The sequence below is a fragment of the Protopterus annectens genome, chromosome 2.part0, assembly GCF_019279795.1.
Source record: "Protopterus annectens isolate FY-2018-M chromosome 2.part0, PAN1.0, whole genome shotgun sequence".
In the NCBI taxonomy this organism is placed as follows: Eukaryota; Metazoa; Chordata; order Ceratodontiformes; family Protopteridae; genus Protopterus; species Protopterus annectens.
The window spans coordinates 1,101,288,722-1,101,314,526 of NC_056728.1; the positions used below are offsets into that span (position 1 = coordinate 1,101,288,722).

The 25,805-nt window shown below is 41.6% G+C and overlaps 1 protein-coding gene across 1 annotated transcript in view; it reads right to left on the reverse strand.

Moving 5' to 3' along the window:
• The window catches only part of AIMP1 (aminoacyl tRNA synthetase complex interacting multifunctional protein 1), a 561,139-nt gene extending 544,973 nt beyond the window's left edge, over positions 1-16,166 (reverse strand). Inside the window, exons 1-2 of the mRNA XM_044060376.1 lie at positions 16,144-16,166; positions 15,967-16,097 (exon numbers count right to left, since the gene is read on the reverse strand). Of these exons, the coding sequence (XP_043916311.1) occupies positions 15,967-16,097; positions 16,144-16,166 (154 nt within the window). The remainder of the gene's footprint in view (positions 1-15,966; positions 16,098-16,143) is intronic.
• Between the last annotated feature and the right edge of the window lie 9,639 nt (positions 16,167-25,805).

Consider the following 25,805-nt stretch of genomic DNA (forward strand, 5'->3'; position numbering starts at 1 on the left):
CAAGCACAAAATGTTCCTCCCATGCATCTGCATATGAATTTGCACAGGGGGTGCCATGGCCACCCCCCATTTTTGTGTGTATAAGCAGTCAACATACAAAAAGCATTACTGTTTAAAACCAAATCCAACAAGCAGCAAACTATATCAACCGGACTGTTGTCAAAATTCCCTCTGTGTGTCAACAGTTCTGTAATGGTATCAAGGCCATGCTTATTTGGGATGCATGTAAATATATTTACTACATTAAGGGTCACAAGAAAAAACCCTGTTATATCACCACAACTCTCCAGAAATATGAAAAGGTCAGTTAAAAATTGATTGCTCAGTGTCCCAGAGTACAACAGAGACCGAAGCCAACATTGTCTTACGCTTACTTTCCACATATAAAGAATATGTTTCTGTCACCCATCCTTCTCCTGACAAAATCAAACGTAGGGGTGGTCTAGTCAAAGATTTATGAACCTTGGGAAGGCCCTTTATCAATGGTATCTTAGGTTCAGTCACATACAAAATAATCAGACAAGTCACGGTCAATGGAAGTTTCCATAAATAATTCATATAAGGCACTACGCACATAAAAATAGATCTGACCCTCTCCATGCTGATCTGTACATATGTTGTATCCTCATTCAGCATGGTAAGCGTACTCCTATTATAATCTTTACGATTCATGACTGCTATAGACCCACCTTAATCAGAGGGTCTGATGCTTATAGCCTGATTATTCTTTAAATCATTTAGGGCTAGGTGTTGTGATGCTGTTAAATTATAACAGCCCATAGCCCTTTCCCCATGCATATATTCACATAACTCATTTTCACACATTTTTATAAAAAGCTGTACATGTAAAGGCATAGATGGAACAAAAACACTCATGGAGAAAGTTTTTTTCAGCAATTTATTATCGTGTATTTGTCTGAAGAATAATCCTTGAATCCACAGTGACACACACACACACACACACACACACACACACACACACACACACACACACACACACAGTACATAATATATATATTTATATAATCTCGCATGCATACATATAAACATATACACACACTTAAAAATGTTTAAATTAGTTTCAGTATAATAATCATACATCTTAATACATAACAGATGTGTTATTTCTTCCATGTCCTATATGTAATGTGCAAATATTATAGGTCTCTTTCTTGAGTAACATGCATGTCACACTGGATTCGTGTTCCACGATGCACAGTACTTTCAGAGACTGTCAGTTTTTTTAAAACACGCTAAGCCACATCCAGCAAATACTAACCCAAGTTTATTTTTCCTTGGGGGATGACCCCCACATCCCATGTTTATCAATGCACTTGTAGGACTAGTATATCCCTACTTCATGGTGGAGCAATTCCACTGCTGATTGCAGCAAGTTAGCTTCATACAACAGGCATTCAATGAAAGAGTGCTTGATCCATTGCGTGCTTCTGCCACAAATTGTGATATACAGAAACACAAAGCATTTCTTTAAAAGAGCTGATAAGGGCCAGTGTGCCTGGCTCCAAGCATTGAAACCACACTTGGCAAAGTCTCCAATAGTTAACAGGTCAGTTTATACAACTCTTCAACTTACATACTTTTGAAACAGCTTTACACATATAACAGACATCAAAAAAATGATGTACCTTAAGTGTCCCTCTTACACATCACCGTATCATGGATTCCTCTACAAAAAGAGGGCTGAACCCCCATCCCCAAAAATTATAATCCTAAACTTGATGTAGATGTTTTCCAAGTCACTAACGTCCTCAATAGGATAGAAGCCTTCAGACTCCCCTCAAAAGCAAACCGTCATAGGAATAATCTCACTGCCTCTACAGCCTCTGAGGTATAAAGGTAATCCTCACTAACCTCCTTTCTGTTGTGGACTACTCTGAAGATTAACATAAAACCTCCGTGCTTTTTTTAACATTTTTTTGTAATGTCTGGCATTGACCTGCATCAAATACTACTATTTTACTCCCACAAAAGAACATGCCCCACTCATTCACGTCACGTGAAATACTAAGAACTGGGCTAGCATGCATGAAGGGAACACTTAGGAATGCCTTGGCTTTATAGAAGTTATTTTTCTTGCATTTCCAATGCTTATTTTGAGAAAAGAAAACGTGCAATTGAAACGCCCATTGCAATAATGCAGGTCTTAAGGGTCAGTTAAGAGCCCTGACTGCACTTTGTGAAGACATCAGTCTCAACTTGCCTCAGTCTATAAACATGGAGAGAGCAGTCATCATTAGTGAAACCAGACCCCAAAGATTAATGCTGATAACATTCAAGTGAATGGCTTTCAGCTTTTTTTGTTTCAAGATATAATGCTGGCATATGGTTATGGTGATATGGCAGCAAATGTTTGGATTACATGTGTATTCAATCCAACTGGCATTTACTACACATTTGTTAAAATCATACAAGCCCAAGTTCTTGCCTTTATTTCCCCTCACTTTGGTTTATAAAACAAAGTGGTGGGGCAGTTTAAAGGTTACTTCAGAATAGTAACAATTTGAGCAGTAGCTATGCAGGTATGTGTTGTCGATACTATGCATTCTCTTTTACAGATGAAGTTTCTCAGTTTTAAGAGTCTGTTGTGCCCTTTTGTCAGCCTTTTTACTTTTTTTAAAACTGTACTCCCAACTAGATGCCAACCATGCAGACAACATATCTGAAGTCAGACACTACAGCAGAGTCGCAAAATTTAGCAAAGACATTGCTGCTCAGGGCAGTTTTCCAGGTACACATACCCTTGCTAATATTTAGATTAGAGCTGCCATAACAATATGAGCATTACATTTTAAGTTAAAAATCCCTGCACTGGCTTACTTCAAGTTAATTTTCAGCTCTGGCAGAAAATTGCGTGCAACCGACACTAAATCAGGAAAAGTTTATACTGTCAGACATTTTAGTTCCAATAACAATTTTCCATACAGAGCCTTGCAGATGAGCTCTTCTCTCCACTTTGTTTTGAATAAATATTTTTATTCCTATCCTCACTCCTAATTTCAGAGTTCAGCTGTGGAGGTATACCCTGCTGTATATCCTTACTGGCCTTCACATTTTTTTTTTCAGGAAGGCTATTTGTCCTTTGCTGTTTCACTAACTCCTTACTTTTATCTGCATTTAGTTGACCATCTGAAATGGTTTCTGTTAAGTAAACACTTATTCTAAAGAAAGAGCAGAGTCATATAGGGAAGGTAACCATACGTTACTAAAGGATAAGGGCAATACACAAAAAACAGATCTATCCAAAATGCTGCCTCAGAGAGTGGCCATGTTAGCTGTACCATTGTCCTGTAAGCTGTCATTGTTATGAAATAGTGCAGTGCAGTGCAGAATATCAGCCAGACTCCCCAAATTGGCACAGAACTGTAGTACATTTGCTATACGGTGATCCTTAACTGTAAATTTTTTCCAGTAATAAGGCTTCCAAAATGTAACTTTCCATCTGGGAAGATGAGAAAAAGTACAGTTTTGTACCTACCATAAATGTAGATGTCCGATAGATATGCAACTGCAGTCCTTATATATGGGTTGTCCTGCCTCAGGCAGCCCCCTCGGTCGGCCGGATTCCAAAGTCTGGGTCCGGCGTCGGCTGATGTCGCCTCCTCCCCGACGTCAGAGCGGCTGGGGTATAAAAGCATCAGCCGATGCCATCTTCCTCAGTGTTTCTTGCCCCAGATGCCAGGTGCCCTCCAAGGAAGGCTAAATTTTGAAACTGGATAAAAAATTCCAGACATACACAACAGTAAAACAGATACACCATAACAGATATCCCCAGCTAATTAGAAAAGGAGGGAAGTGGACCTAATATACAGAGGGGTAGGAGGGAGGGAAAACCTGACTGCAGTTGCACATCTATCGGACATCTACATTTATGGTAGGTACAAAACTGTACTATGTCCTTCAAGAATGCAACTGCAGTCCTTACATACGGGTTGAATACCATAGCCAAGCTGGGGGTGGTAGGCTCTAAGATAAAGATGGTGTAGCTAAAATGCCCTGCAGGACTGCCGAAGCAAAGCCTGCTCGGGATCTGGAATATAAAGGCAGGTTGTAGTGCTTGGAAAATGTATGCACGGAGCTCCATGTAGCAGCTTCTAGAATGTCCTTTGTAGCCAGCCCTCTTAGAAAGGCTGTGGAGGTGGCTGTAGCTCTGGTGGAGTGTGGCCTGATATTGGCTGGCACACTCTTTCCATGGAAAGAATAACAGAATCTGATGCAATGTCCAATCCATTTTGAAATTGTTTGTTTGGAAATTGCCTTTCCTTGCACTCCAGCAGCGTATGCTACAAATAGCTGGTCAGACTTTCTGTTGGCCTTTGTTCTGTCCAAGTAGTAGCGCAGTTGTCTGTGTATGTCCAAAGTGTGCAGCAGCTTTTCCCCTTTATTTTGAGGATTGGGGAAGAAGGTAGGCAGGTGAATTGCTTGATTTAGAGACACCCTGGATATCACTTTTGGCATAAAAGAAGGATTGGTTCTTAAAGAAACTCTGTCCTGATGAAAAATGAGAAATGGAGGTACTGCCATGAGGGCCTGTATCTCCGAAACTCTTCTTGCTGAGGTAATTGCCAACAGGAAAACTGTTTTCCAGGAGAGAAATTGCAATTCTGAAGATGCTGCTGGCTGAAAAGGAGGAAGAGTTAATTTTTCCAACACGAAGTTGAGGGCCCATGCAGGCACTGGTGGTTTTCTGGGAGGTTTGATATTCTTTATCCCTCTTAGAAATTGTCTTCGCAAAGGATGTGAAAACACAGGTGGATCAGTGTTGTATTTTACTGAAATTGCTGAAGCGTGTATTTTTATGGAAGAATAGGAAAGTCCATTATGCAGCATTTCTGCCAAGTATTCTAGTATCTGTGGGATGCTCATTACTGATGCATCCTGACCCTTGTTGGTATTCCAGATGTTGAATCTCTTCCATTTGGCTGAATAAGTTTTTCTGGTGGAAGGTCTGCGTGCTTCCAATAAGATCTCTGTTGAACTTCCTTGGAGAGAGAGATATGGGGAGAAATCATGGAACCCTCCAAGCTGTCAGCTGCAGAGTTTGCAGGTTGGGATGAACCGTCCTGTAATTGTGCTGGGTCAAAAGCAGAGGCCATTGAGGCAGGGGCCACGGCTTGGTGCAAGTTATGCTCCTTAGTAATGGATACCAGTGCTGTCTTGACCAATCTGGAGCTATTAAGATGCCTTTCGGTTGTTCTGCTTTGATCTTCAGTAACACCTTGGTCATTAATGGTACAGGTGGGAATGCATAGATTGTTAGAGAGTTCCAGCTGAAGGAGAGAGCATCCATTCTCCAGGCTTGTGGATGGTGTGTCCTCGAGCAGAACTTTTTCAGATGATGATTGAGGTGCGAGGCAAAGAGATCTATGCCCGGCCTCCCCCATGCAGGAGTTATTTGTGCAAAAATGTCTGGATGCAACATCCATTTGTGCGGGTCCAGGATGTTTCTGCTTAGACTGTCTGCCAGAACATTGTCCTTGCCCGGAACAAACTGGGACTGCAGCTGTATGTTCAGTTTCAGGGACTTTTCCCAAAGAGTCATTGTTAGTCTGCAGAGGGGGTAAGAATGACTACCTCCCTGTTTGTTTATGTACCATATAACAGTGGTGTTGTCTGTCTTTATTAGCAGTTGAACTTGTTGAAGATATTTTCCGAAGGCCTCGATTGCATGAACTACTGCTTACATCGCTTTTTGATTGATGTGTAGATGCACTTCCCGGGGGGCCCATTGCCCTTGAATGCATCTGCCCTCCATGTGCACCCCCCATCTATGGTCTGAGGCGTCTGTTGTAATGGTTTGGCTTGTTTGAGGTTTGTTGAAAGGCATACCTTTGTTTAACTGGCTTGCTTGGGCCCACCACAAAAATTCCCTTTGTAGACATGGAATGAGTGGGATAATTGCTTCTAAGTTGTGGCTGTGTTGAGACCATAAACTTTTTAGGTACCATTGTAGTTTTCTCATGTGTAGTCTTGCCAGTGGAATCAATAGAATGCAAGATGCCATGAAAAGTACAGTTTTGTACCTACCATAAATGTAGATGTTCGAAGATCCACATTGCTGCAGTCCTTACACTTGGGTATACCGCTGTCCTCGGTCGGCCCGAATACCAAAGTATATGGCTGACGCCGGTCATGGCGCATTAAACTGACGCCAGGACGTCAGGGTATAAATGCGCATGACCGACGTCATATCCTCAGTCTTTTCTTGCCCCAGATGTCAGAAGACCCTAAACAGGGTAAAATCAAAAAACCACACAACACTAAACACCCCTGCACCAAAACTATGTACAACTTTTTACAAATATACTAGGGAACAAACCTATCCACACAACCACCCCTAAACACAGAGGGGAAGGAGGGAGGGTAAATTGGACTGCAGCAATGTGGATCTTCGAACATCTACATTTATGGTAGGTACAAAACTGTACTATGTTCTTCATCTCACATTGCTGCAGTCCTTACACTTGGGTAGATTCCCAAAGCAGAGGTAAGGGAGGATGGCAAATCATAGAGAAGCAGGAGCTGCCAAAATGCCCTGTAAAATAGCAGTGGCAAAACCAGCCCTAGATTTAGAGTAGAGTGGAAGGTGGTAATGCTTAGAGAAAGTATGTACTGAACTCCAAGTAGCTGCCTCCAAAATATCCTTAGTTGCCACCCCTTAGAAAGGCTGTAGAAGTGGCAGTAGCCCTAGTGGAATGAGGTCTAATCCCTGTTGGAATCTCCTTGCCATGATGGGAATAACAAAAGCAATGCAAAACCCAATCCACTTGGAAATAGTTTGTTTTGACACAGGCTTGCCCTGAGAACACAAAGCAAAAGAAACAAACAACTGCTGAGACTGCCTGAAATCCTTAGTCCTGTTTAAGTAATAGCGTAACTGCCTGTGCACATCTAAAGTATGCAAAATCTTTTCCCCCTTATTTTGGGGGTCTGCATAAAAGGTAGATAAATGAATAGTTTGGTTTAAAGACACACTTGAAACCACCTTAGGCATAAAGGAAGGATTAGTACGTAAAGATACCCTATCCTTATGGAAAATCAAGAATGGCTCAACCGCCATAAGGGCCTGCAATTCAGAAACCCTTCTTGCAGAGGTAATGGCCAACAAAAAAGCAGTCTTCCATGACAAATATTTCAACTCAGCAGTAGCTGCAGGCTCAAAAGGTTGTAGAGTGAGTTTTTCCAACACATAATTGAGGTCCCAAGCAGGAGTAGGAGCTCATGGGGTCTTATGTTCTTTGCCCCTCTAAGAAATTGCTTGAACAAAGGATGAGAAAACAGTGGTGGATCACAGTCGTAGTGAGCTGAAATTGCTGCAGCATGAATCTTAATGGAAGAGAAGGACAAACCTTTGTCCAATAATTCAGTAAGATATTGAAGAGCCATAGTCAAATTAGGCTCAGAAACGTCCGCATCCTTTGCTGCACTCCAAAACACAAATCTCTTCCATTTGTCTGCATACACTTTCCTTGTACTAGGTCTTCTAGCTTCCATAATCACATTCAAAACTTGTTGAGGAAGTTGAGCCCTGCTGTGGGTCAAAACAGGATATGCCATGCTGTGAGATGAAGAGAGTGAAGCTTGATATTGAGTAGATGACCGTCCTTTTGGGACAATAGGTGTGGAATCAAAGGCAAGGGCCAAGGTGGTTTCCTTACCAGACTTCTCAGTAATGGGTACCAGTGTTGTCGAGGCCAATCTGGAGCTATCAGGATCATTCTTGGTTTGTCCTGTCTGACCTTTAGAAGTACCTTTAGGAGAAGAGGAAGAGGCGGAAAGGCATACACATGAAGATTTTCCCAACTGAAAGAAAGAGCATCCACTTTCCAAGCTGCGTGATGAATCCTTTTTGTGCAAAACTTTGGCAGTTGGTGGTTTAGAGGAGAAGCGAACAGATCTATGTCTGGAGTTCCCCATGACACTGTCAATTGCTGAAATACATGAAGATCCAATTGCCACTCGTGGGGATCCATGATTTGCCTGCTTAACACATCTACTAAGGAGTTCTGCACTCCCGGCAGAAACCTTGCCTGGAGATTTAGCTGTAAACTGAGAGCAGTGTCCCACAAAATCATTGCTTGTCTGCATAGAGGGTAAGAATGTGTTCCCCCTTGTTTGTTGATGTACCACATGACTGTTGTGTTGTCTGTTAGAATCAGCACCTGTCCTGGGAGAAGTAAATCCTTGAAGGCCATTAATGCAAACTGGACTGCCAACATCTCCTTCAAGTTGATATGTAGATGCTGCAGTCTGACAGGCCACTTGTCCTGTATCCACTTTCCATTGAGATGAGCTCCCCAAGCTTTGTCCGAGGCATCTGTTGTTAGAATCTGACTCGCCTCTGGCTGGGTCACAGAAAGTCCCTTGTTTAGGTGACATTGCTGAGCCCACCACAAAAATTCCTTTTGGATGCAAGGTATTATTTGAATGACAGTGTCCAGATCCTGGCAGTGCTGTGTCCATAGATTTTTGAGATACCATTGTAGCTTCCTCATATGCAGTTTGGCGTTGGGAAGCACCAGAATACAAGATGCCATGAACCCTAAGGCTTGAAGGACTGTCCTTGCAGTCAGCCCGGACTGATGTGATAGTTGTTGGAAGTAAAGGGAAAGATTCTTTTGTTTGTCCGGGGTCAAAAAAGCCATCTGGGTTGCTGTATTCAGTCTCACACCCAGAAAGCACATGTCTTGAGAGGGTACTAGACTGGACTTTGTTTCGTTCACAGAATACCCCAGGCATCTTAGCACTGCTATTACATATTTCAAATGATGAAGAAGCTCGTCCTTTCCTTGTGCCAGAATCAGGCAATCGTCCAAATAAGGGTAGATCTGTATTCCTCTCAATCTGAAGAAAGCTATCACTGGAGCCAGAACTTTTGTGAATACTCTGGGCGCAGTAGATAAGCCAAAGGGCAATGCAGAGAACTGATAATGAGAATTTCCAGCTCGAAAACGCAGATACTTCCTGCAACTTAGTGTGATAGGAACATGAAGATAAGCCTCCTTGAGATCCAAAGTTACCATCCAGTGATCCTTGCCCAGTAGAGGTAAAAGCTGTTGTAATGTCAGCATCTTGAACTTGGGTATGTCCAGAAAGGTGTTGAGGATAGATAAATCCAAAATTGGTCTCCACGTGTCCCCCTTTTTGGCACTAGGAATAGGCGAGAATAAAATCCTAGGCCCCTTTCTGTCATAGGCACGGTTGTATGGCCCCTATCTGGAGTAACAGAGAAATTTGTCTGTAAGCTTCTAGTCTGTGTTGAGGAGGAATGTCTGGCATGCCTTTGAAAGGGGGCAGGGTATGGAAATAAAACCTGTAACCGTGGTGAATGATGTCCAATACCCATCTGTCTTGTGTAATTAAACTCCAGTTTTCCTTGAAAAGTGCCAGTCTTCCTCCCAAAGGTGCTGCCAGACGGGAAGGTTCTGGCAGTTGAAAAGGTAGGTCATTGGGTTTGTCTACGAAAGGGCTGACCCCTGCCCTCACCGGAAGACTGTGCAGGTGAGCCCCCTATTCTAGATCTAAAAGAGCCCTGAGCTCTGCCCCTACCACGCCTAGACCTACCCCTAGACTGGGAATCATAAGAAGGATATGTCCACCCCTTGGTTGGCCAATTTCTACTAAACTTTGGAGGCTGGACCTGTAAAAAATCTTTAACAGTGTGCATAGACTTAGCTTTGTCTTCCATTTTCTTTAAAACTGCTTCAACAGGAGAACCAAACAACACATCAGATTGCAAAGGAGCATCCAAGATCCTTGCCTTAACATGCTCAGCTAAATTCTGATCCCTTAGCCAGGCGTGCCTGCGTATTACAGAACCAGTGGCAGCCACCCTCGAAGAGGCCTGCACAGCATCAAAACCACATTGCAAGGAATGCTTTCCCACCTGTTCAGAAACATGCACTAGATCTTGTAACTCCTTACATTCAATACCTTCTGCCAGAGCATCCACCTTAGACTTTAATTGCGAAAGAAGATAGTTTTGATATCTCAGCATGTGGAATTGGCAATTCAAAGCCCTCATGGCTAAAGTGGAAGAAGTATAAACTTTCTTTCCCCATCTGTCCAAAGCCCTAGCCTCTTTATCCGGAGGGACCGGGTTTTTAACAACAGAAGCCTTAACCCCCTTAGGTCCCTGTGAAACAATCTCTGGATCCGCCCTAGGGCTCTTGAAAAGGTACTTATGAGCTTCAGGTACCCTATAATATCTGTCTGGCTTAACAGGAGCGGGAGGCAAAGAATCAGGATTAAGAGAAGCCTCTGTAAAAACATCTTCCACCACAGTAAGAACAGGAGGTATAGCTAAAGGCCTATGCTGGGGTAAAAACAAAAATTCCCTAAGTCTTTTCCTAGAATCAGAGAAATCCTGACCTTCCCATTTAAAATGCTCCCTCATGGAATGTAAAGTCTCTGAGAATGAAAAATCCTCAGGAGGAGAAGCAGAAGGAGTAGAGTCATCCACCTCAGAATCAGAATATGGGGAAAACTCCTGCACATCTTCAGCCGAAGACTCGGAAGCATCAGAATCCTGTTCTAAAACCCCAATTTCAGGCTCCCCCCTAGGCCTCTTTTCAGGAGGGGGCATAGAACCCCTAATCATGGTAATTAAATCTTCTGCCATCCTAAGCATATGTCTCTTGTGTACAGGGCCTGAAGTACTAGGAGTGCCAGGTAAACCTGGCCTGCCTCTGGGAGAAGCCTTGGGAACAGTAGGGGAAGGCCTAACTACCCTAGGCAGAGAGGGTAGGACAGTTACCTGAGAGGCCCCTTCAGCCTGGCCTACCTCCTGAGAGGACACATCCTGCAATAGTAAAGTCTCTCCCTGGGACTGTAAAGAAATTTCTGTCTGAACCTCCGGCTCTACCGAATCTTCTACAGAACCGACGTCAGGGACGGACGGTTCTTCTAACCTAGGCCTAGTCCCTTTGTCCTTGCGCTTTTTCGAAGAAGCGGGCGTCGGAGCATCCGACGGCATTTTGTAGTTGCACCGCTTCCCGAAGACTAACCTGGCACAATCTAATCTTCTCTTAATTGTACGTTTGTTAAACCTAGCACAAGAGGGACACCCAACAACGTCGTGCTCAGGCCCTAAACAAGGTATACACAAGTTATGGTAATCCCTATGTGGTATCTGCTTCCCACAAGAAATACAGTTATTTACTTTTTCTGACATCCGGTAAAATACTGAGGCAAGAAAAAACCAAAATATTCCCCAACGGGGTACTTAGCCAACTTTGATTCGGTCTGAAACTCCTATTTCGGAAAATCTCAGGACGCCAACCTGCACTCGCAACGTTGCTTCTGCATCGGACCACGCGGCAAAAAAGACTGAGGATATGACGTCGGTCATGCGCATTTATACCCTGACGTCCTGGCGTCAGTTTAATGCGCCATGACCGGCGTCAGCCATATACTTTGGTATTCGGGCCGACCGAGGACAGCGGTATACCCAAGTGTAAGGACTGCAGCAATGTGAGATGAAGAACATCCCAGGGCCTACAGGATTGTCCTTGCAGTCATCTGGGTGAGCTTTGCTAGGCTTTTGAAGTAATCTGGTAATAGTTCTTGCTTCTCTTCTGTGAGGTAAGCCATTTGTGATCTTGTGTCTAGTTTGGCTCCTAGAAAAATTATTTGTTGGGATGGCAGTAGTCTTGATTTTTGAATGTTGACTGTGTATCCCAAAGCCTGTAGTAAGTGAACGACATAATTCAAGTTTTTTGTCAAGGCTTGCTTGCTGTCCGCTTGTATAAGGCAGTCGTCCAGGTAAGGGTATATTTGTATCCCCTGGAGTCTGCAGTGTGCAATTACTGATGCCAGGCATTTCGTGAATACTCTGGGCGCAGTAGATAAGCCAAAAGGCAATGCTGAGAATTGATAATGCTCTGACCCTGCAAGAAATCTGAGGTATCTTCTGCAACTGTGTCTGATTGGGACATGCAGGTATGCCTCCTTGAGGTCCAGAGTAACCAGCCAAGACCCCTTGCCCAGCATGGGAAGGAGTTGCTGTAGCGTCAGCATTTGAATTTTGGCACAATGAGAAAAGTGTTTAGAGCGGACAAGTCCAGTATAGGTCTCCATTGCTTTTCTTTTCTTGGAACAAGGAACAGTTTTGAGTAGAATCCCTGGCCTTGTTCCTGAGGAGGAACCTTTTCTATTGCTTTGATTTGTAGCAGCTTTGAAAATTGTACGAGTGCCTCTGCCCTTTGATTTTGTGGCAGGTTTGGCATGCCTTGTCTTGTTGGTAAAGTATGGAAGTGGAACCTGTAGCCTTGGTCTATTATGTCCAGAATCCATTTGTCCCTTGTTAAAACGTGCCAAATTTTTGAAAATAAGGATAATTTTCCGCCTAAAGGTGCTTCTCTTTGAGCCTTGGTCGGCGGTGTCAAAGTCAAGTCATTGTGATTGTCCCTATGGAGCAGTAGAAGTCCCTGCGCCACTTTTCTGATTAGTTGGTTGCCATTGGCATCCCCTGTAGGAGCCTCGGTATTGCCCTCTCCCTCGGGCACGCCTGTTTTTTCCCCTTTGGAACTTGTCAGTGTCTGGAAAGGACCAATTCTTCGAAGACCAATTCCTGCTGAACCTTGGTGGCTGAACCTGGAGGAAATCTTTGACTGTTTGCACTGACTTAGCCTTTTCCTCAATTGATTTCAACACATCCTGAGCATTAGCACCAAATAGCTTGTGTTTTTCCAGAGGTGCATCTAGAAGCTTTACTTTAACATGATCTGGCAATGCCTGTTCTTTCAACCATGCATGTCTACGTATGACGGCCCCTGTCATAGCTGCCCTACATGAAGCTTCCAATGCATCATAACCACACTGAAGAAAATGATTGTTAATCTGCTGTGTATTATGAACCAAATCCTGCAAGGCCTTTCTATCTAAGGGCTCAGGAGAGGCTAACTTTTTCTGCAAATCATCCATCAAGAAATCCTGATACTGAAACATATGAAAAAGGCAATTAAGGGCCCTCATGGCAAGGGTGGTTGAGGTATAAACTTTTTTGCCCCACCTCTCCAGGGACCTAGATTCCCTGTCTGCGGGCAAAGGATTTTTGGCCGTGGAAGTGGCCACTCCTTTGGGCCCCTGGGAAATAGTTTATAGATCAACAGAATGGGCCTTAAAGAGATGTTTATGAGTTTCAGGAACCCTGTAGTATCTGTCTGGCTTGACAGGAGCAGGAGGGAGAGAATCAGGAGAAGCACTCGAATCTGAGTACACATCATCCAATACATCTAACACTGGAGGGATAGCTAAAGGCCTGTGCTGGGGAAGCTTAAGGAAGGTACGAAGCCGTTTCCTGGAGTCGGAGAATTCCTGGCCCTGCCACTGAAAATGTTCTCTCATGGAGTGGAGAATTTCCCCAAAAGAAATATCCTCGGGAGGAGAGGCAGAAGGAATAGATTCCTCCGCATCAGAATCCTCGTAGGCCTGGAAGGACTCTTCCTGGGTATCTGAGTGATCAGAGTCACCAGAGGCTTCATCTGAGGAAAGGGTATCTGTCTGCTCAACCCTGGGCCTTTTGTCTGAAGGCAGCTGAGAACCTCTGTCAGGATGAGCCTGGGAACCTCTGATTAAGGAAATTAGATCTGCAGCTAAAGTCATGATCTGTTTATCAGAAGTGGGACCCTGAGGAAAAGATTTAGGAGGGTGAGACTTAAGCCTGGCTGGCAGCCTTAGCATGTGTGTAGGCCTTGATCGACATGGACACCGGAGGCCTAGCTGCCCCAAGTGCTGGAGTAACTTTGTCCACAGGTATGGTCTCAGGCAAATCTTGGGCTTCAGCTTCTGGAGGAAAATCAACAACCGGCACCGGCGTAGGCTCCGGGGCCGAAGTGAACGATAAAGCGGTGTCGTCGGGTTGGAGCGGTGGAATAACCGCCTCAGAAGAGACCGATGCACTCACGGTAGGTTTTGGTGTGGTGTCGGTGGAAGTCGCGGGCCGAGAATGTCGGTCCTGGTCCTTCCGTTTTTTGGAAATATGTGTTGTCGGTTGTTCCGACTGCATGATATAGGAGTATTTTTCGCCAAAAAAGTCTTCAGCAAATTCTGCCCGGCGCCTGAGTGTGCGCTTATTGAAGTGAGCACAGCCAGCACAGGCCGAGACGTCGTGGTCTGGGCCAAGGCAGGGAAGGCAGTAAGAATGGAAGTCCTTATGAGGTATTTGTTTACCACAAGACAAACAGTTATTAACTTTTGCAGTTTTATCTGACATCGGCTGAGGCAAGAAAAGGTTCCCCAACAGGGTACTTAGATTTTTGATGACTTCGGTTATTGAAAACACAGGAGCTGGCCGACCGGCACTTGCGAACTGCTTCTGCTTCGGGCACCGCACGGCAAGAAAGACTGAGGAAGATGGCGTCGGCTGATGCTTTTATACCCCCAGCCGCTCTGACGTCGGGGAGGAGGTGACATCAGCCGACGCCGGACCCAGACTTTGGAATCCGGCCGACCGAGGGGCTGCCTGAAGCAGGACAACCCATATGTAAGGACTGCAGTTGCATTCTTGAAGGACATCAGTGCTCTGATGATGAAAAGTGCCTCTGATAAGACTAAAGTTAAGAAATAGCAGACAAATGCAGTCCACTGCAGTTAATAATTAAATGTGGCCCTTGGCCGAGTGCAGTAGTCTAAATGTAGCATTAAGATTATTCAAGCTTGAAACCCCTGTTCCAGGTTCTTTAGGATTTATTTTTGTCATCAGCACTAGCTTTCACACCCACAGCTGTCATTTTTAAAATAAAGTACAGGGTAAGGAAGGAGAGTGGCAAGGAGACAGACATGGCCACTATCTAGTTAGCAAGGACAACTGTAAAATCTTCCGAGAGGCAAGACATGGATAATACAGAAGTTTGTGTTTCTGCCCAGTGAAGACCATAAACACATTGGTTCCAAGTATGTACCCTATTCAGCGGTTCATGTTATGCATCAGACTTCTACTTGAAGAGTTATGTCTTACATGGCAGCATCTGTAATCTCATCTCTTCTGAACACCAGGCAGATTCTCAAGAGTAAAACTTAGAACATATTTCAAGTTGTCCAATGTGAAGAAAAAGGTGCTAACTTTGACTGATCTGAACACGGACATCCAAAAATTCTCAGTTTATGTTACACCACTTAAAAAAAGGATAAAGTTGTAAAGAAAAACAGGAAATGAATTTAAGTATCCTACACAAGCAAGACTATTGCATAACCATACCTCTCAACTGTACAGATTTTTGCAGAATGTCCAATTTTGCATAAAATTGTGGTTTTCTGGCAAATTAATGGCAAATCATTAAAGACTGAAGTTAAAAAAATGACCGACATTTGAATTTCAGACTTCATGCCATTCAGAAAATTCATGCTAAAGTAAAACCTGTTATTGTATCAACTTTCTAAGTTTGTAACTATATTTAAAAATTGTCCCTATTTTTGGGCCTTTGACCCACTTTTATTTATAGCTTTGTCCAGATTTCTTGCTCTAAGAGGTTGAAAGGTATGTGCATAACTACATGTGGATTCACAGTCTTCTGAATGAACAATGCTGACTTCCAAAAAATATCCATAGAAACTTTTTTTTGCAGGAGCACATTTCTAAACAGCTCTATAATCAACGATCTTGGAAGGTACGAAACAACTCCCTTACCCTCATGGGTTCCAAAAATCTGTCTGTTCTTTGATGTAAATGAGTGTTGACAAAGTCTAAATCAACTAATTCCACTTTGCTGATACCACCATTGATCGAACCCATGTATCCCATTATTTGTCGGCTATCAAGCTCTTCAAAATAGGCAATGTTCTCATACACAGCAAGTAAAATGATAAATCTGGGCAAAGCATATTCCATTCAGACATACAAGAGCAATTTCACCTCAAAAGCTTGACACCAAATGATTTTTTTTTACCATGCAAAGCACAACATTTTAAAGTACAATGCACAATACAAGAGGTTAACATCTGCATTACCTCCATTTCGGATTTCTGTTTGAACCAGTTGCTCTTTCAGTGCTTTAATTTCTCTCTTTAGTCTACAGTTCTCAACACGAAGTTTCTTCTCCTCTCGCTTTGATGCCTGCAGAACTGAAGGAAACACAAGTCTGAGATATCACTACAAATTCTCAAATACTCTTGCATATGACATACCTGCTGAAGTTCATCATGTCCATAATGAAAATGCACAGCATTAGAATACTCAATATATGTGATTGCAACCATTCAGCAATACACATTAACATAACTAGAGTACATAATATTCTTGTTGTTTAAAGAATGGTCTCCGACTTAAAACACAGATCAATTCCACTCCTAATGAAAAATGTTGGGAATGAATTACATAAGGGCAAGTTTTAAGTATCAAGGTAAGAAATATCACCCAAATATGCCAATAAAGTCTTCTATTGCGATCTTTGAAAGTAGCAAATCAATCATCTACACTGAGGTTATATGAACTGCTACAAGTATTAGAGGCATTTCGTACAATTACCCAATACATCAGAAATCATGCTGGACTCAATTTCTATAGAATAGTCAAGAAACTCCAATATTTTAATGCATCACTGCACACTATAATAAAATACAACTGGGAGATAAGAACATAATCCTTGCAGTGACCTTTGTTTTAATCATCCTCACAAGTGGTTTCTGCTTACATGGATTCCAAAATGCACTGTACTGCATGTGGTAAAGAATACTGATACTACAACAGTGAACAAGGGTTAGAGGATTTAAGTCACAGGCTTGCTTTCACAAGTCCTGATCGGCTGCTTGAATGAACCACAAGTCACTGACTCTGAAAAAAAAAAACTCCATTTAATTTACCAAAGTTAAAGCAGAGCGCAGCAGAGCCTCAGGATATCTAGGACTTGAAAACATCTACAGTTATTACAGGATACATGTGTCCCCCAGGCTCTCCTCAATGCAAGCAACTTGATGGAAGAGATACGCGTCAGCATCCTTGGAGAGAGGAAGAAAGATGTGGCATGGCTCAGTGCTGTGAAACACTGTCATTGTGGTTTGTGGACTCTGCCACACAATTCTTTAATGCAGAAGTGCAAGATACAGAAAAAACACTGCATAACCACAGGCACTGCACTGGGTGACAGAGGATCATGTTAACCCTACTTTAGTCAGTGAGCTAGACAGAAGAGAGACCAAAAATGTGCACTGCTGATATCTGTGGGAAGAGCAGACCAAATCTATCCTTTCATGTGGTGAAACAGACTGCCTTCTAGAAAGAAGGTATACCACACAGCACTCAACTCTGTACAGCAAGACATTAATTATAAACCATGTGTATTGTACCACTATTTTCAAGTTATTAAACACAGCACATATCTATGTATATGTATCCACAGACACACACACACACACCCACATACACAGCCCCACCCCAGCCACACCCCCACCCCCATACACAGACACACCCCCACCTTCACACACACAATGTTTGTGTGTGTGGACTTAAAGCAAGCGGTCGAAATATATAATCATCAAATCACTATTGGTCAATGAAAGCATATAGAATGGCGCACACACCAAAAACCAAGTAAGACAAAGGCCAAGTAAACCCCAGTCAGAAAAGAAAAACTACCACCGCATCACTGAGAGGGTTTCTCTAAGATGAGGTGTAGGGTTAGAGGGACAGGGGCAGGGTTAGCATACAAGCTGGAGAGGGGGTGAAGCCTCGACACCTAACCTTATACCTTAACTTAGAAGGACTCACTCTGTAATAGTACCACTACACCAAACAGTTCACATAAACTCTAAATAAAAATATGTAATGAGATATATACAAAAACCCAACAATATCTCCGATGGAGGTAGGGCATACACTACCGAAGTAGTGGATACTGGTAGTCTCTCACACAGGCAATAATAAAATATCCCAATAAAAACGAACTGGAGCAATGCAATGTCCTTACAGATGAAATAGCCACAACAGAAATAATCCGTGCTGTTCACACCGTTTATTTTAGGTATAACCTAGGTTTTGTCCGCGACCCGGACTTCATCAGATAACATAAAATATAAAATACGCACATCTTATATACCACACGTAAATCAGCAATTATTCAATCAATCAATTAAATCCTTAAAAAACCTGCTATTTAAAAACACATGAACTTTATAAATTTTTATAAAACTTATATACAATAAATTGCAAATATGAAAAGCCTATAATACAAATCTAAATAAACTACTTACACTACATATATTATAAACAACCCTAATATATATATAAATATAAATTCATGTATGTTATACACAAAATATTATATATAAAGCAAAAATATTAAAATCTATTCAAAAACTAGTTAATAAAAACATTAATACTATATATTAAAAACATTAACATTATTGTGCACATTCATAAAATACTGAATATATTATTAACATAAATAATGAACACTATCCCTAATATTACATATAAATTTATCTACCTTTAATATGTTTTAATCTAAGTATGGGTTTAATACTACAACACTCATTGATGCCAGGCCAATTATATGCATTCAACTTAATCTGTATTTTTAATTCTTCTGCATCCAAATCATAAGTAGTAATCCTTCCTTGTTGATCCTTAATAATTTGGGATGCACCAAAAAATCTAAAGTGATGATTACTATTCTGTATAACATGTCTTGCCAACGCGTTAGTGCTCTTAGATTTTTTAATATCACTCAAGTGCTCCCTAATTCTGTCTCTCATATGTCTACTGGTCTTACCGACATAAAACGCTTCACATAGCTGACATAAAGCTATATACACCACATTAGTTGAATAACAATTAAAATGACATCCTATTTTTATATTGCAATGATTAACCATAACATTCTTACCCGTAGTATAAATATATGTACACATAGAGCACCTACCACACTTAAAATTACCCAATTTTTTATTATTGATAACTCTTCCATTATTGTAGGTAGCCATCTCAAATAATTTTTTAAAAGATAAATCCTTTTTAAAAATATATGTAATGTTGCCCTGAAATATTTTTCCAAAACTATTATCCATGTCCATTATTTGCCAATTTTTGTCAATTATTTTCTTAATAATATAAGTAATATCATTATATGTTGTTATGTAGAAGGGAATGGAACTTAAATCAAAATTTCTATTTAAATGTCGCCCACCAATCATATTGTCTTCAGACAATAAACCACTAATTAAAGCTTTATAAATACCTGTATCCCTCTTAAACTTAACTTCATTTAACACATTTTTACACAACTCATCTGGGTATCCACGATTAATAAACAGGGACATCATGAAATTTAATTCATCATAAAATTCATTTATATTGCTCACCATTCTTGCTGCCCTGACCATCTGCCCTTTAACTATGGCCTTTTTCTGATGGTCAGGGTGCCAACTTGCATAATGCAAGTACGAATTTGAGAAGGTTGACTTTCTAAATATATTGGATTCCAATTTCCCACTAATTCTATCAACAATAAGTCTAACATCTAAATATGTAATAGTATCTCTGTTCATCTCATGTGTGAACGACAAAAACCAAATACTACTATTAATATACTCAATAAAAGCCTCTAATTCAATTTGCTCACCTTCCCAGATAAAAAACAAATCGTCTAAAAATCTTGAATAAAATTTCACACGAGTATAAAATTCAGTTTTAAACAAATAATTTTGTTCCCAGAAAGTCATAATAAAATTAGCAAACATGGGGGCACACAGACACACACACACACACACACACACACACACACACACACACACACACACACACACACACACACACACACACACACACACACACACACACACACACCTCTGCACTGCAAAAATCATTTCCAAAGGAAGGCAAGCTCCCCTGTACAATCTTCAACTTGCATACTAACTGAGACTGTGTATATAAAAAAAAAAAAAAAACAGCAGCTGCCAATGCATAAAAATTTCTCTTTAAACATGGTTGCAGGATTCTCCATATGCCAACAAGCTAAAAGATGGATTAGTGCTTTGACGTGACTGAGACTTGAAAACTTTCTCCCATTAAGAAGTGAGCTGGTGCAGCATTCTACATTCAAAACCGGAGTGATAACAATCCCCGCTGTTACTGCTGCCACTTTTTTCATAACATTTTCTACTATTTGGACAGTTCTCATTTTAGCTTGCTTGGCAGAAACAGACTTGTGACATACTTGAACTCCCATCATCTCACAAACCTTGTTAATCCCTTACTTTTGTATTGCAGATCAGTCAGAAATATCATTGCATAACCTTTGCTTAATGCACCAATTACACCTGTGATGACCACTCTGAGCATTTTGGATAACTAGGAATAATAATAAACACATACAAGACAAATGGCGTCTTTGCAATTTGCCCACTCTGCTTCAAGAATGAATGCTATTCACTACCAGAAAGAATAAGGAATGCATCAGTTAAACAAGACTTCTTCAGTTATGATATTTTAGTTACTTATTGAACATACACCAAAAATGTGAAAAAATATTCTATGTATACATCAACTTGTAGACAGTTAACTATTTTAAACAGCCCAGGAGTCTGAGTGGAAACAAGTAAAATTTAAGCAGTGATACAATAGCAATTAAAATTACATTTAAAAAAAAGGTGTGTGTGTGTGTGTGTATATGTGTATATATATATATATATATATATATATATATATATATATATATGTATATATGTATATGGGGAGACGGTCAAAAGGTCGAAGTGGGTTCAGTCGAACCTACTCCAGTCGACATCTGGAGGCTGAATGGTGACAATGTCGAACCCGACATTGTCTGAGTACGAATCTCGACCCATGTCAAAGCCCGTTCCAAGGTTTATGGCAAGTCATATTTCGACAATGTCGGAATTCGACATTGTCGGTTTCGCGAAAGTGGGTCGAGGTCAGGTTCGACCTTCTGATGGTACACTATATCTATATACATACACACACACACACACATATATATATATATATATATATATATATATATATATATATATATATATATATATATATATATATATATTTATATATATATATTTATATATTTATTTGCAGTTTGTTTGCCAGGATGGTCCACTGGGCCAAGAAGAACCCATTTTCAATGGAGTCCTAGGTTGAAAAGCGCCACAATAACAAAAGTTATAAACAAGTAATTATGAAAAGCTCCACAATAAAGTACAGTTGTGTACACTTACCATAAATGTAGATGTCAGAGTGTATTCACTGTTGCAGTCATTACTTTTGGTAATCTGCTGGCAGGTTGCCCTCATTCGGTCCGAATATCAAAGTCTTGGGTCCTGCATCGGTTGCCGTCTCCTCTTTCATGTCGTCAGGGATATAAAACATGCAGCCGACAGGGAGCGCAAATAAATAAATATATATATGTGTGTGTGTATATATATATATATATATATATATATATATATATATATATATATATATATATATATATATATGTGTATGTGTGTGTGTGTGTGTGTGTGTATAAACAGCAATATATATGTAAATGCACTTTTAGCAACATAACATTTATCTTCATCCAAAAGCAAATACACCACAAAGGCTTTAGAATATAGTGAAGGAAAGAGAAGTTCTAGAAAAAAGGGGGATGGCTGGTGGGTAACCCGGACTGCAACAGTGAATACACTCGAACATCTACATTTATGGTAAGTATACACAACTGTACTATGTTCTTCATGTTTCACTGTTGCAGTCATTACATTTGGGTAGAATCCCAAAGCTATGGATTGGAGGATGGAACTAAATAGCATTAGGAGCGGCTATAAGGCCCTGCAGAACTGCAGTGGCAAAGCCTGCCCTGGACTTAGAGAAAAGAGGCAAATGATAATGCTTTGTAAAAGTATGAACAGAGCTCCAAGTAGCAGCTTCTAGGATGTCTTTGGTTGGAACTCCTCTGAGAAAGGCTGCTGAGGTAGAGGCAGCCCTGGTGGAATGTGACCCGATTCCCTTGGGCACCGGTTTACCATGATGCATGTAGCAGAAACGAATGCAGTGGCTTATCCACTTAGAAATAGTCTGCTTTGATATAGCCTTCCCCTATGATCCTGCAGCAAATGCCACCAGTAGTTGCTCCGACTTTCTTAGAGATTTGGTCCTGTTTAAGTAGAATCTTAGTTGTCTGTGTACGTCCAACGAATGCAGAATCCACTCCCCCTTGTTCTGCAGACTTGGGTAAAATGTTGGCAGGTGAACGGTTTGGTTAAGAGCCACACTGGATACCACCTTAGGCATAAAGGGAAGGATTGGTCCTGAGGGACACCCTGTCCAGGTAAAATGTAATAAAAGGCTCCACAGCTATGAGGGCCTGTAGTTCTGAAACCCTTTTTGCTGAAGTGATTGCCAAAAGGAAAGCTGTTTTCCAAGATAAAAACTTTATATCCGCAGTAGCTACTTTTTCAAAAGGAGGCAGGGTGAGTTTTGCCAGCCCAAAATTGAGGTCCCATGCAGGAGTTGGTGATCTTCTGGGAGGCCTTAAATTTTTGGTCCCTCTAAGATACTGTTTTAGCAGAGGATGAGAAAAGATGGGAGGCTCCGTATTGTAATGAGCCAAGATGGCAGAGGCATGTATTTTTATTGAAGAAAAAGATAGGCCCTTGTCAAGCATCTCAGTCAAGTATTGTAAAATCTGAGGAATATTTGGTTTTGCTGTGTCCGTTCCTTGGGCAAGGTTCCAAGCACAGAATCTCTTCCATTTATCAGCATAAGATTTTCTAGTACTAGGCCTTCTGGCTTCCAAAATGAGATCCATCACAGATTTACTGAGAGGTGGTGTTTGAATAATTACAAGATCAGCCATGCTGCCAGGCTCAGAGTTTGGAGCTGAGTGTGCAGAATATGATTGCTCTGCTGAGACAGTAGATGAGGTATTTGAGGGAAAGTACCAAGGAGGGAGTTGAGACATATTCCTTAGAATTGGGTACCAGTGCTGGCGAGGCCAGTCCGGGGCAATTCGGATCATTTTTGTTTTTTCCTGTCTGACCTTTAGTATGACCTTGGGGAGAACAGGCAGAGGAGGAAAGGCGTGGACTGATAGGTTTTTCCAACTGAAGGATACAGCATCCATTTCCATGCTTGTCTGTGGTAAGTCCTTGTGCAGAATTTGTCCAGTTGATAATTTTGGGGAAAGGCAAATAAATCTATGTCTGGGCTCCCCCATTTCTGTGTTATGTTGAAGACTTGTGGATCTAGTTTCCATTCGTGAGGGTCCATAAGATTTCTGCTTAGGTCGTCTGCCAAAGTATTTTGTTTTCCTGGCAGGAATTGTGCTTGAAGATGTACTTGGCAAGTCAAGGCTGTGTCCCACAATGCCATTGCTAGTCTGCAAAGGGAGTAGGAATGTGTACCTCCTGCTTGTTTATGTACCACATAATCGTGGTGTTGTCCGTCTTTATCAGTAGTTGTCCTGGATGAAGTAAGTCCTTGAAGGCTGTCAAGGCATTCTTAACAGCTAGCATCTCTTTCTGGTTGATATGCAGATGCATTTGTTTTGGGTACCATATGCCCTGAATGCATCTCCCCGCCAGGTGGGCCCCCCAAGCATAGTCTGATGCATCTGTAGTTAGGGTTTGGGTGGCAGGGGGGTACAGTGAAAGACCGTCCCTTGTTTTGGTGACATATCTCTGCCCACCACAGAAACTCTTGTTGTAGGCAGGGAATGAGAGGAATCATTGTTTCCAGACTGTGACAATGCTGACTCCATAAACTTTTTAGATACCACTGAAGTTTCCTCATATGCAGTCTTGCATATGGAATTAGTAGAATGCAGGATGGCATGAACCCCAAAGCCTGCAGAATTTGTCTTGCAGATAACTGGGTTTTTGTTGCCATCTGTTTGAAGTATATAGTCAGTTGCCTTTGTTTGTCTGGCATAAGGTAAGTCATCTGGGCAGTTGTATTCAAGCTTGCACCCAGGAATGTAATTTTTTGAGAGGGTACCAGTTGTGATTTCTTTTCATTTATTATGTACCCTAGGCATGTTAGAAGCCTTTTTACAAACACCAGATGTTGAAGAAGAATGTCCTTGTTTTCTGCTTGAATGAGACAGTCGTCCAAGTAAGGACAGATATGTATGCTTCTTTGTCTGCAAAATGCAATTACTGGTGCCAGGCACTTTGCAAAGACTCTGGGCGTAGTAGATAAGCCAAACGGCAGTGCAGAGAATTGATAAGGCATAAAACCTGCCTTGAAATGGAGGTTTCTTCTGCACAATTCCCTTACTGGGATATGCAGGTATGCCTCTTAAGTCTAGAGTCACTAACCAAGCGTTCTTGCCCAGCATGGGCAGTAACTGTTATAAAGTCAGCATTTTGAATTTTGGAATGTACAAGAACGTGTTCAAAATCGATAAGTCTAGTATTGTCTTTTCTGGGAACCAGGAACACAGTCTTGAATAAAAACCTTGTCCTTTTTCCTGTTCTGGTACTGGTTGAATAGCCCCCATATCCATGAGGGACGTAACTTGTTTCTGAGCCTCTGCCCACTGATTTTGTGGCAGATCTGGCCAACCGTTTGGAATTGGCAAAGTATGAAAATTAAATCTGTACCCCTGGGATACTATGTTTAATACCCACTTGTCATGGGTAACTAACTGCCAATTTTGAGCACAAAGTGCTAATTTTCCCCCAAAGGGGGCTGCCAAAAGATAAGTGCTTGGTGATGGTAGAGGGAAGTCATTGAGACTGCTTACTGTAGGGTTGTGCTTTGTTTCCTCCAGATTTGGAGGTAGAGGCACCCCATTGCTTTGACCTGTAAGAACCCTGTAATTGGTATCTAGAGCCTTTTGAGCACCTGGATTTGCCTTGTGAGGCTCTGCTGGACACAGGAAAGGACCAATTTTTAGTGGGCCAGTGCCTACTGAATCTGGGTGGCTGCACTTGTAAGAAATCTTTTATAGTTTGCATAGATTTAGCTTTGTGTTTCATTTTCTTTAAAACCTCTTCTGCCTTATTACCAAACAGAGTATCATGCTGTAAAGCTGCATCCAACAATTTACCTTTAACATGATCAGGCAGACTTTCCTCCTTGAGCCAGGTATGCCTTCTAATCACAGATCCAGTAACTGCGGCCCTGCAAGAGGCCTCCAAGGAATCAAAACCACATTGCAAAGTATGCTTTCCAACCTATTCTGCTGCATGCAATAATTCCTGTAATTCTTTATTCTCCACACAATCAGAAATCAACATCATTTTCTGTTTCAATATGCCCATAATATGCTGTTGATATACAAGCATATGAAACTGGCAGTTTAAGGCCCCAATTGCCAAGGGTGCAGATGTATAAACCTTCTTTCCCCATCTATCCAGCGCCTTGGAATCTCTATCAGAGGGGGTAGGATTTTTGGCTGTAGAGGCCTTTACACCTTTGGGGCCCTGTGAGATAGTTTCAGGATCAGGATCAGCAGCAGGATTTTTGAATAAAAATTTGTGGGAGTCAGGAACCCTGTAATATCTGTCTGGCTTACTAGGAGTCGGAGGTAGGGAATCAGGAGCCACGCTTGACTCAGAAAACACATCATCAACAATGTCTAATACAGGAGGTATAGCCAAAGGCCTATGCTAACGAAGAAGGAAATCCCCAAGCCTCTTTTTTGATTCAGAGAAATCCTGACTCTCCCAATGAAAATGTTCCCTTAAAGTATGCAAGATTTCTCCAAAAGAATAATCCTCAGGAGGAAATGCAGATGGGATGGATTCCTCTTCATCTGAATCCTCATAGGGTGGTATAGAAAATTCCTGATCAGAAGAGGAAGAAGAAGAAATAGAAACTTGATCTGAAGATTCATAATCAACGTCTTGCC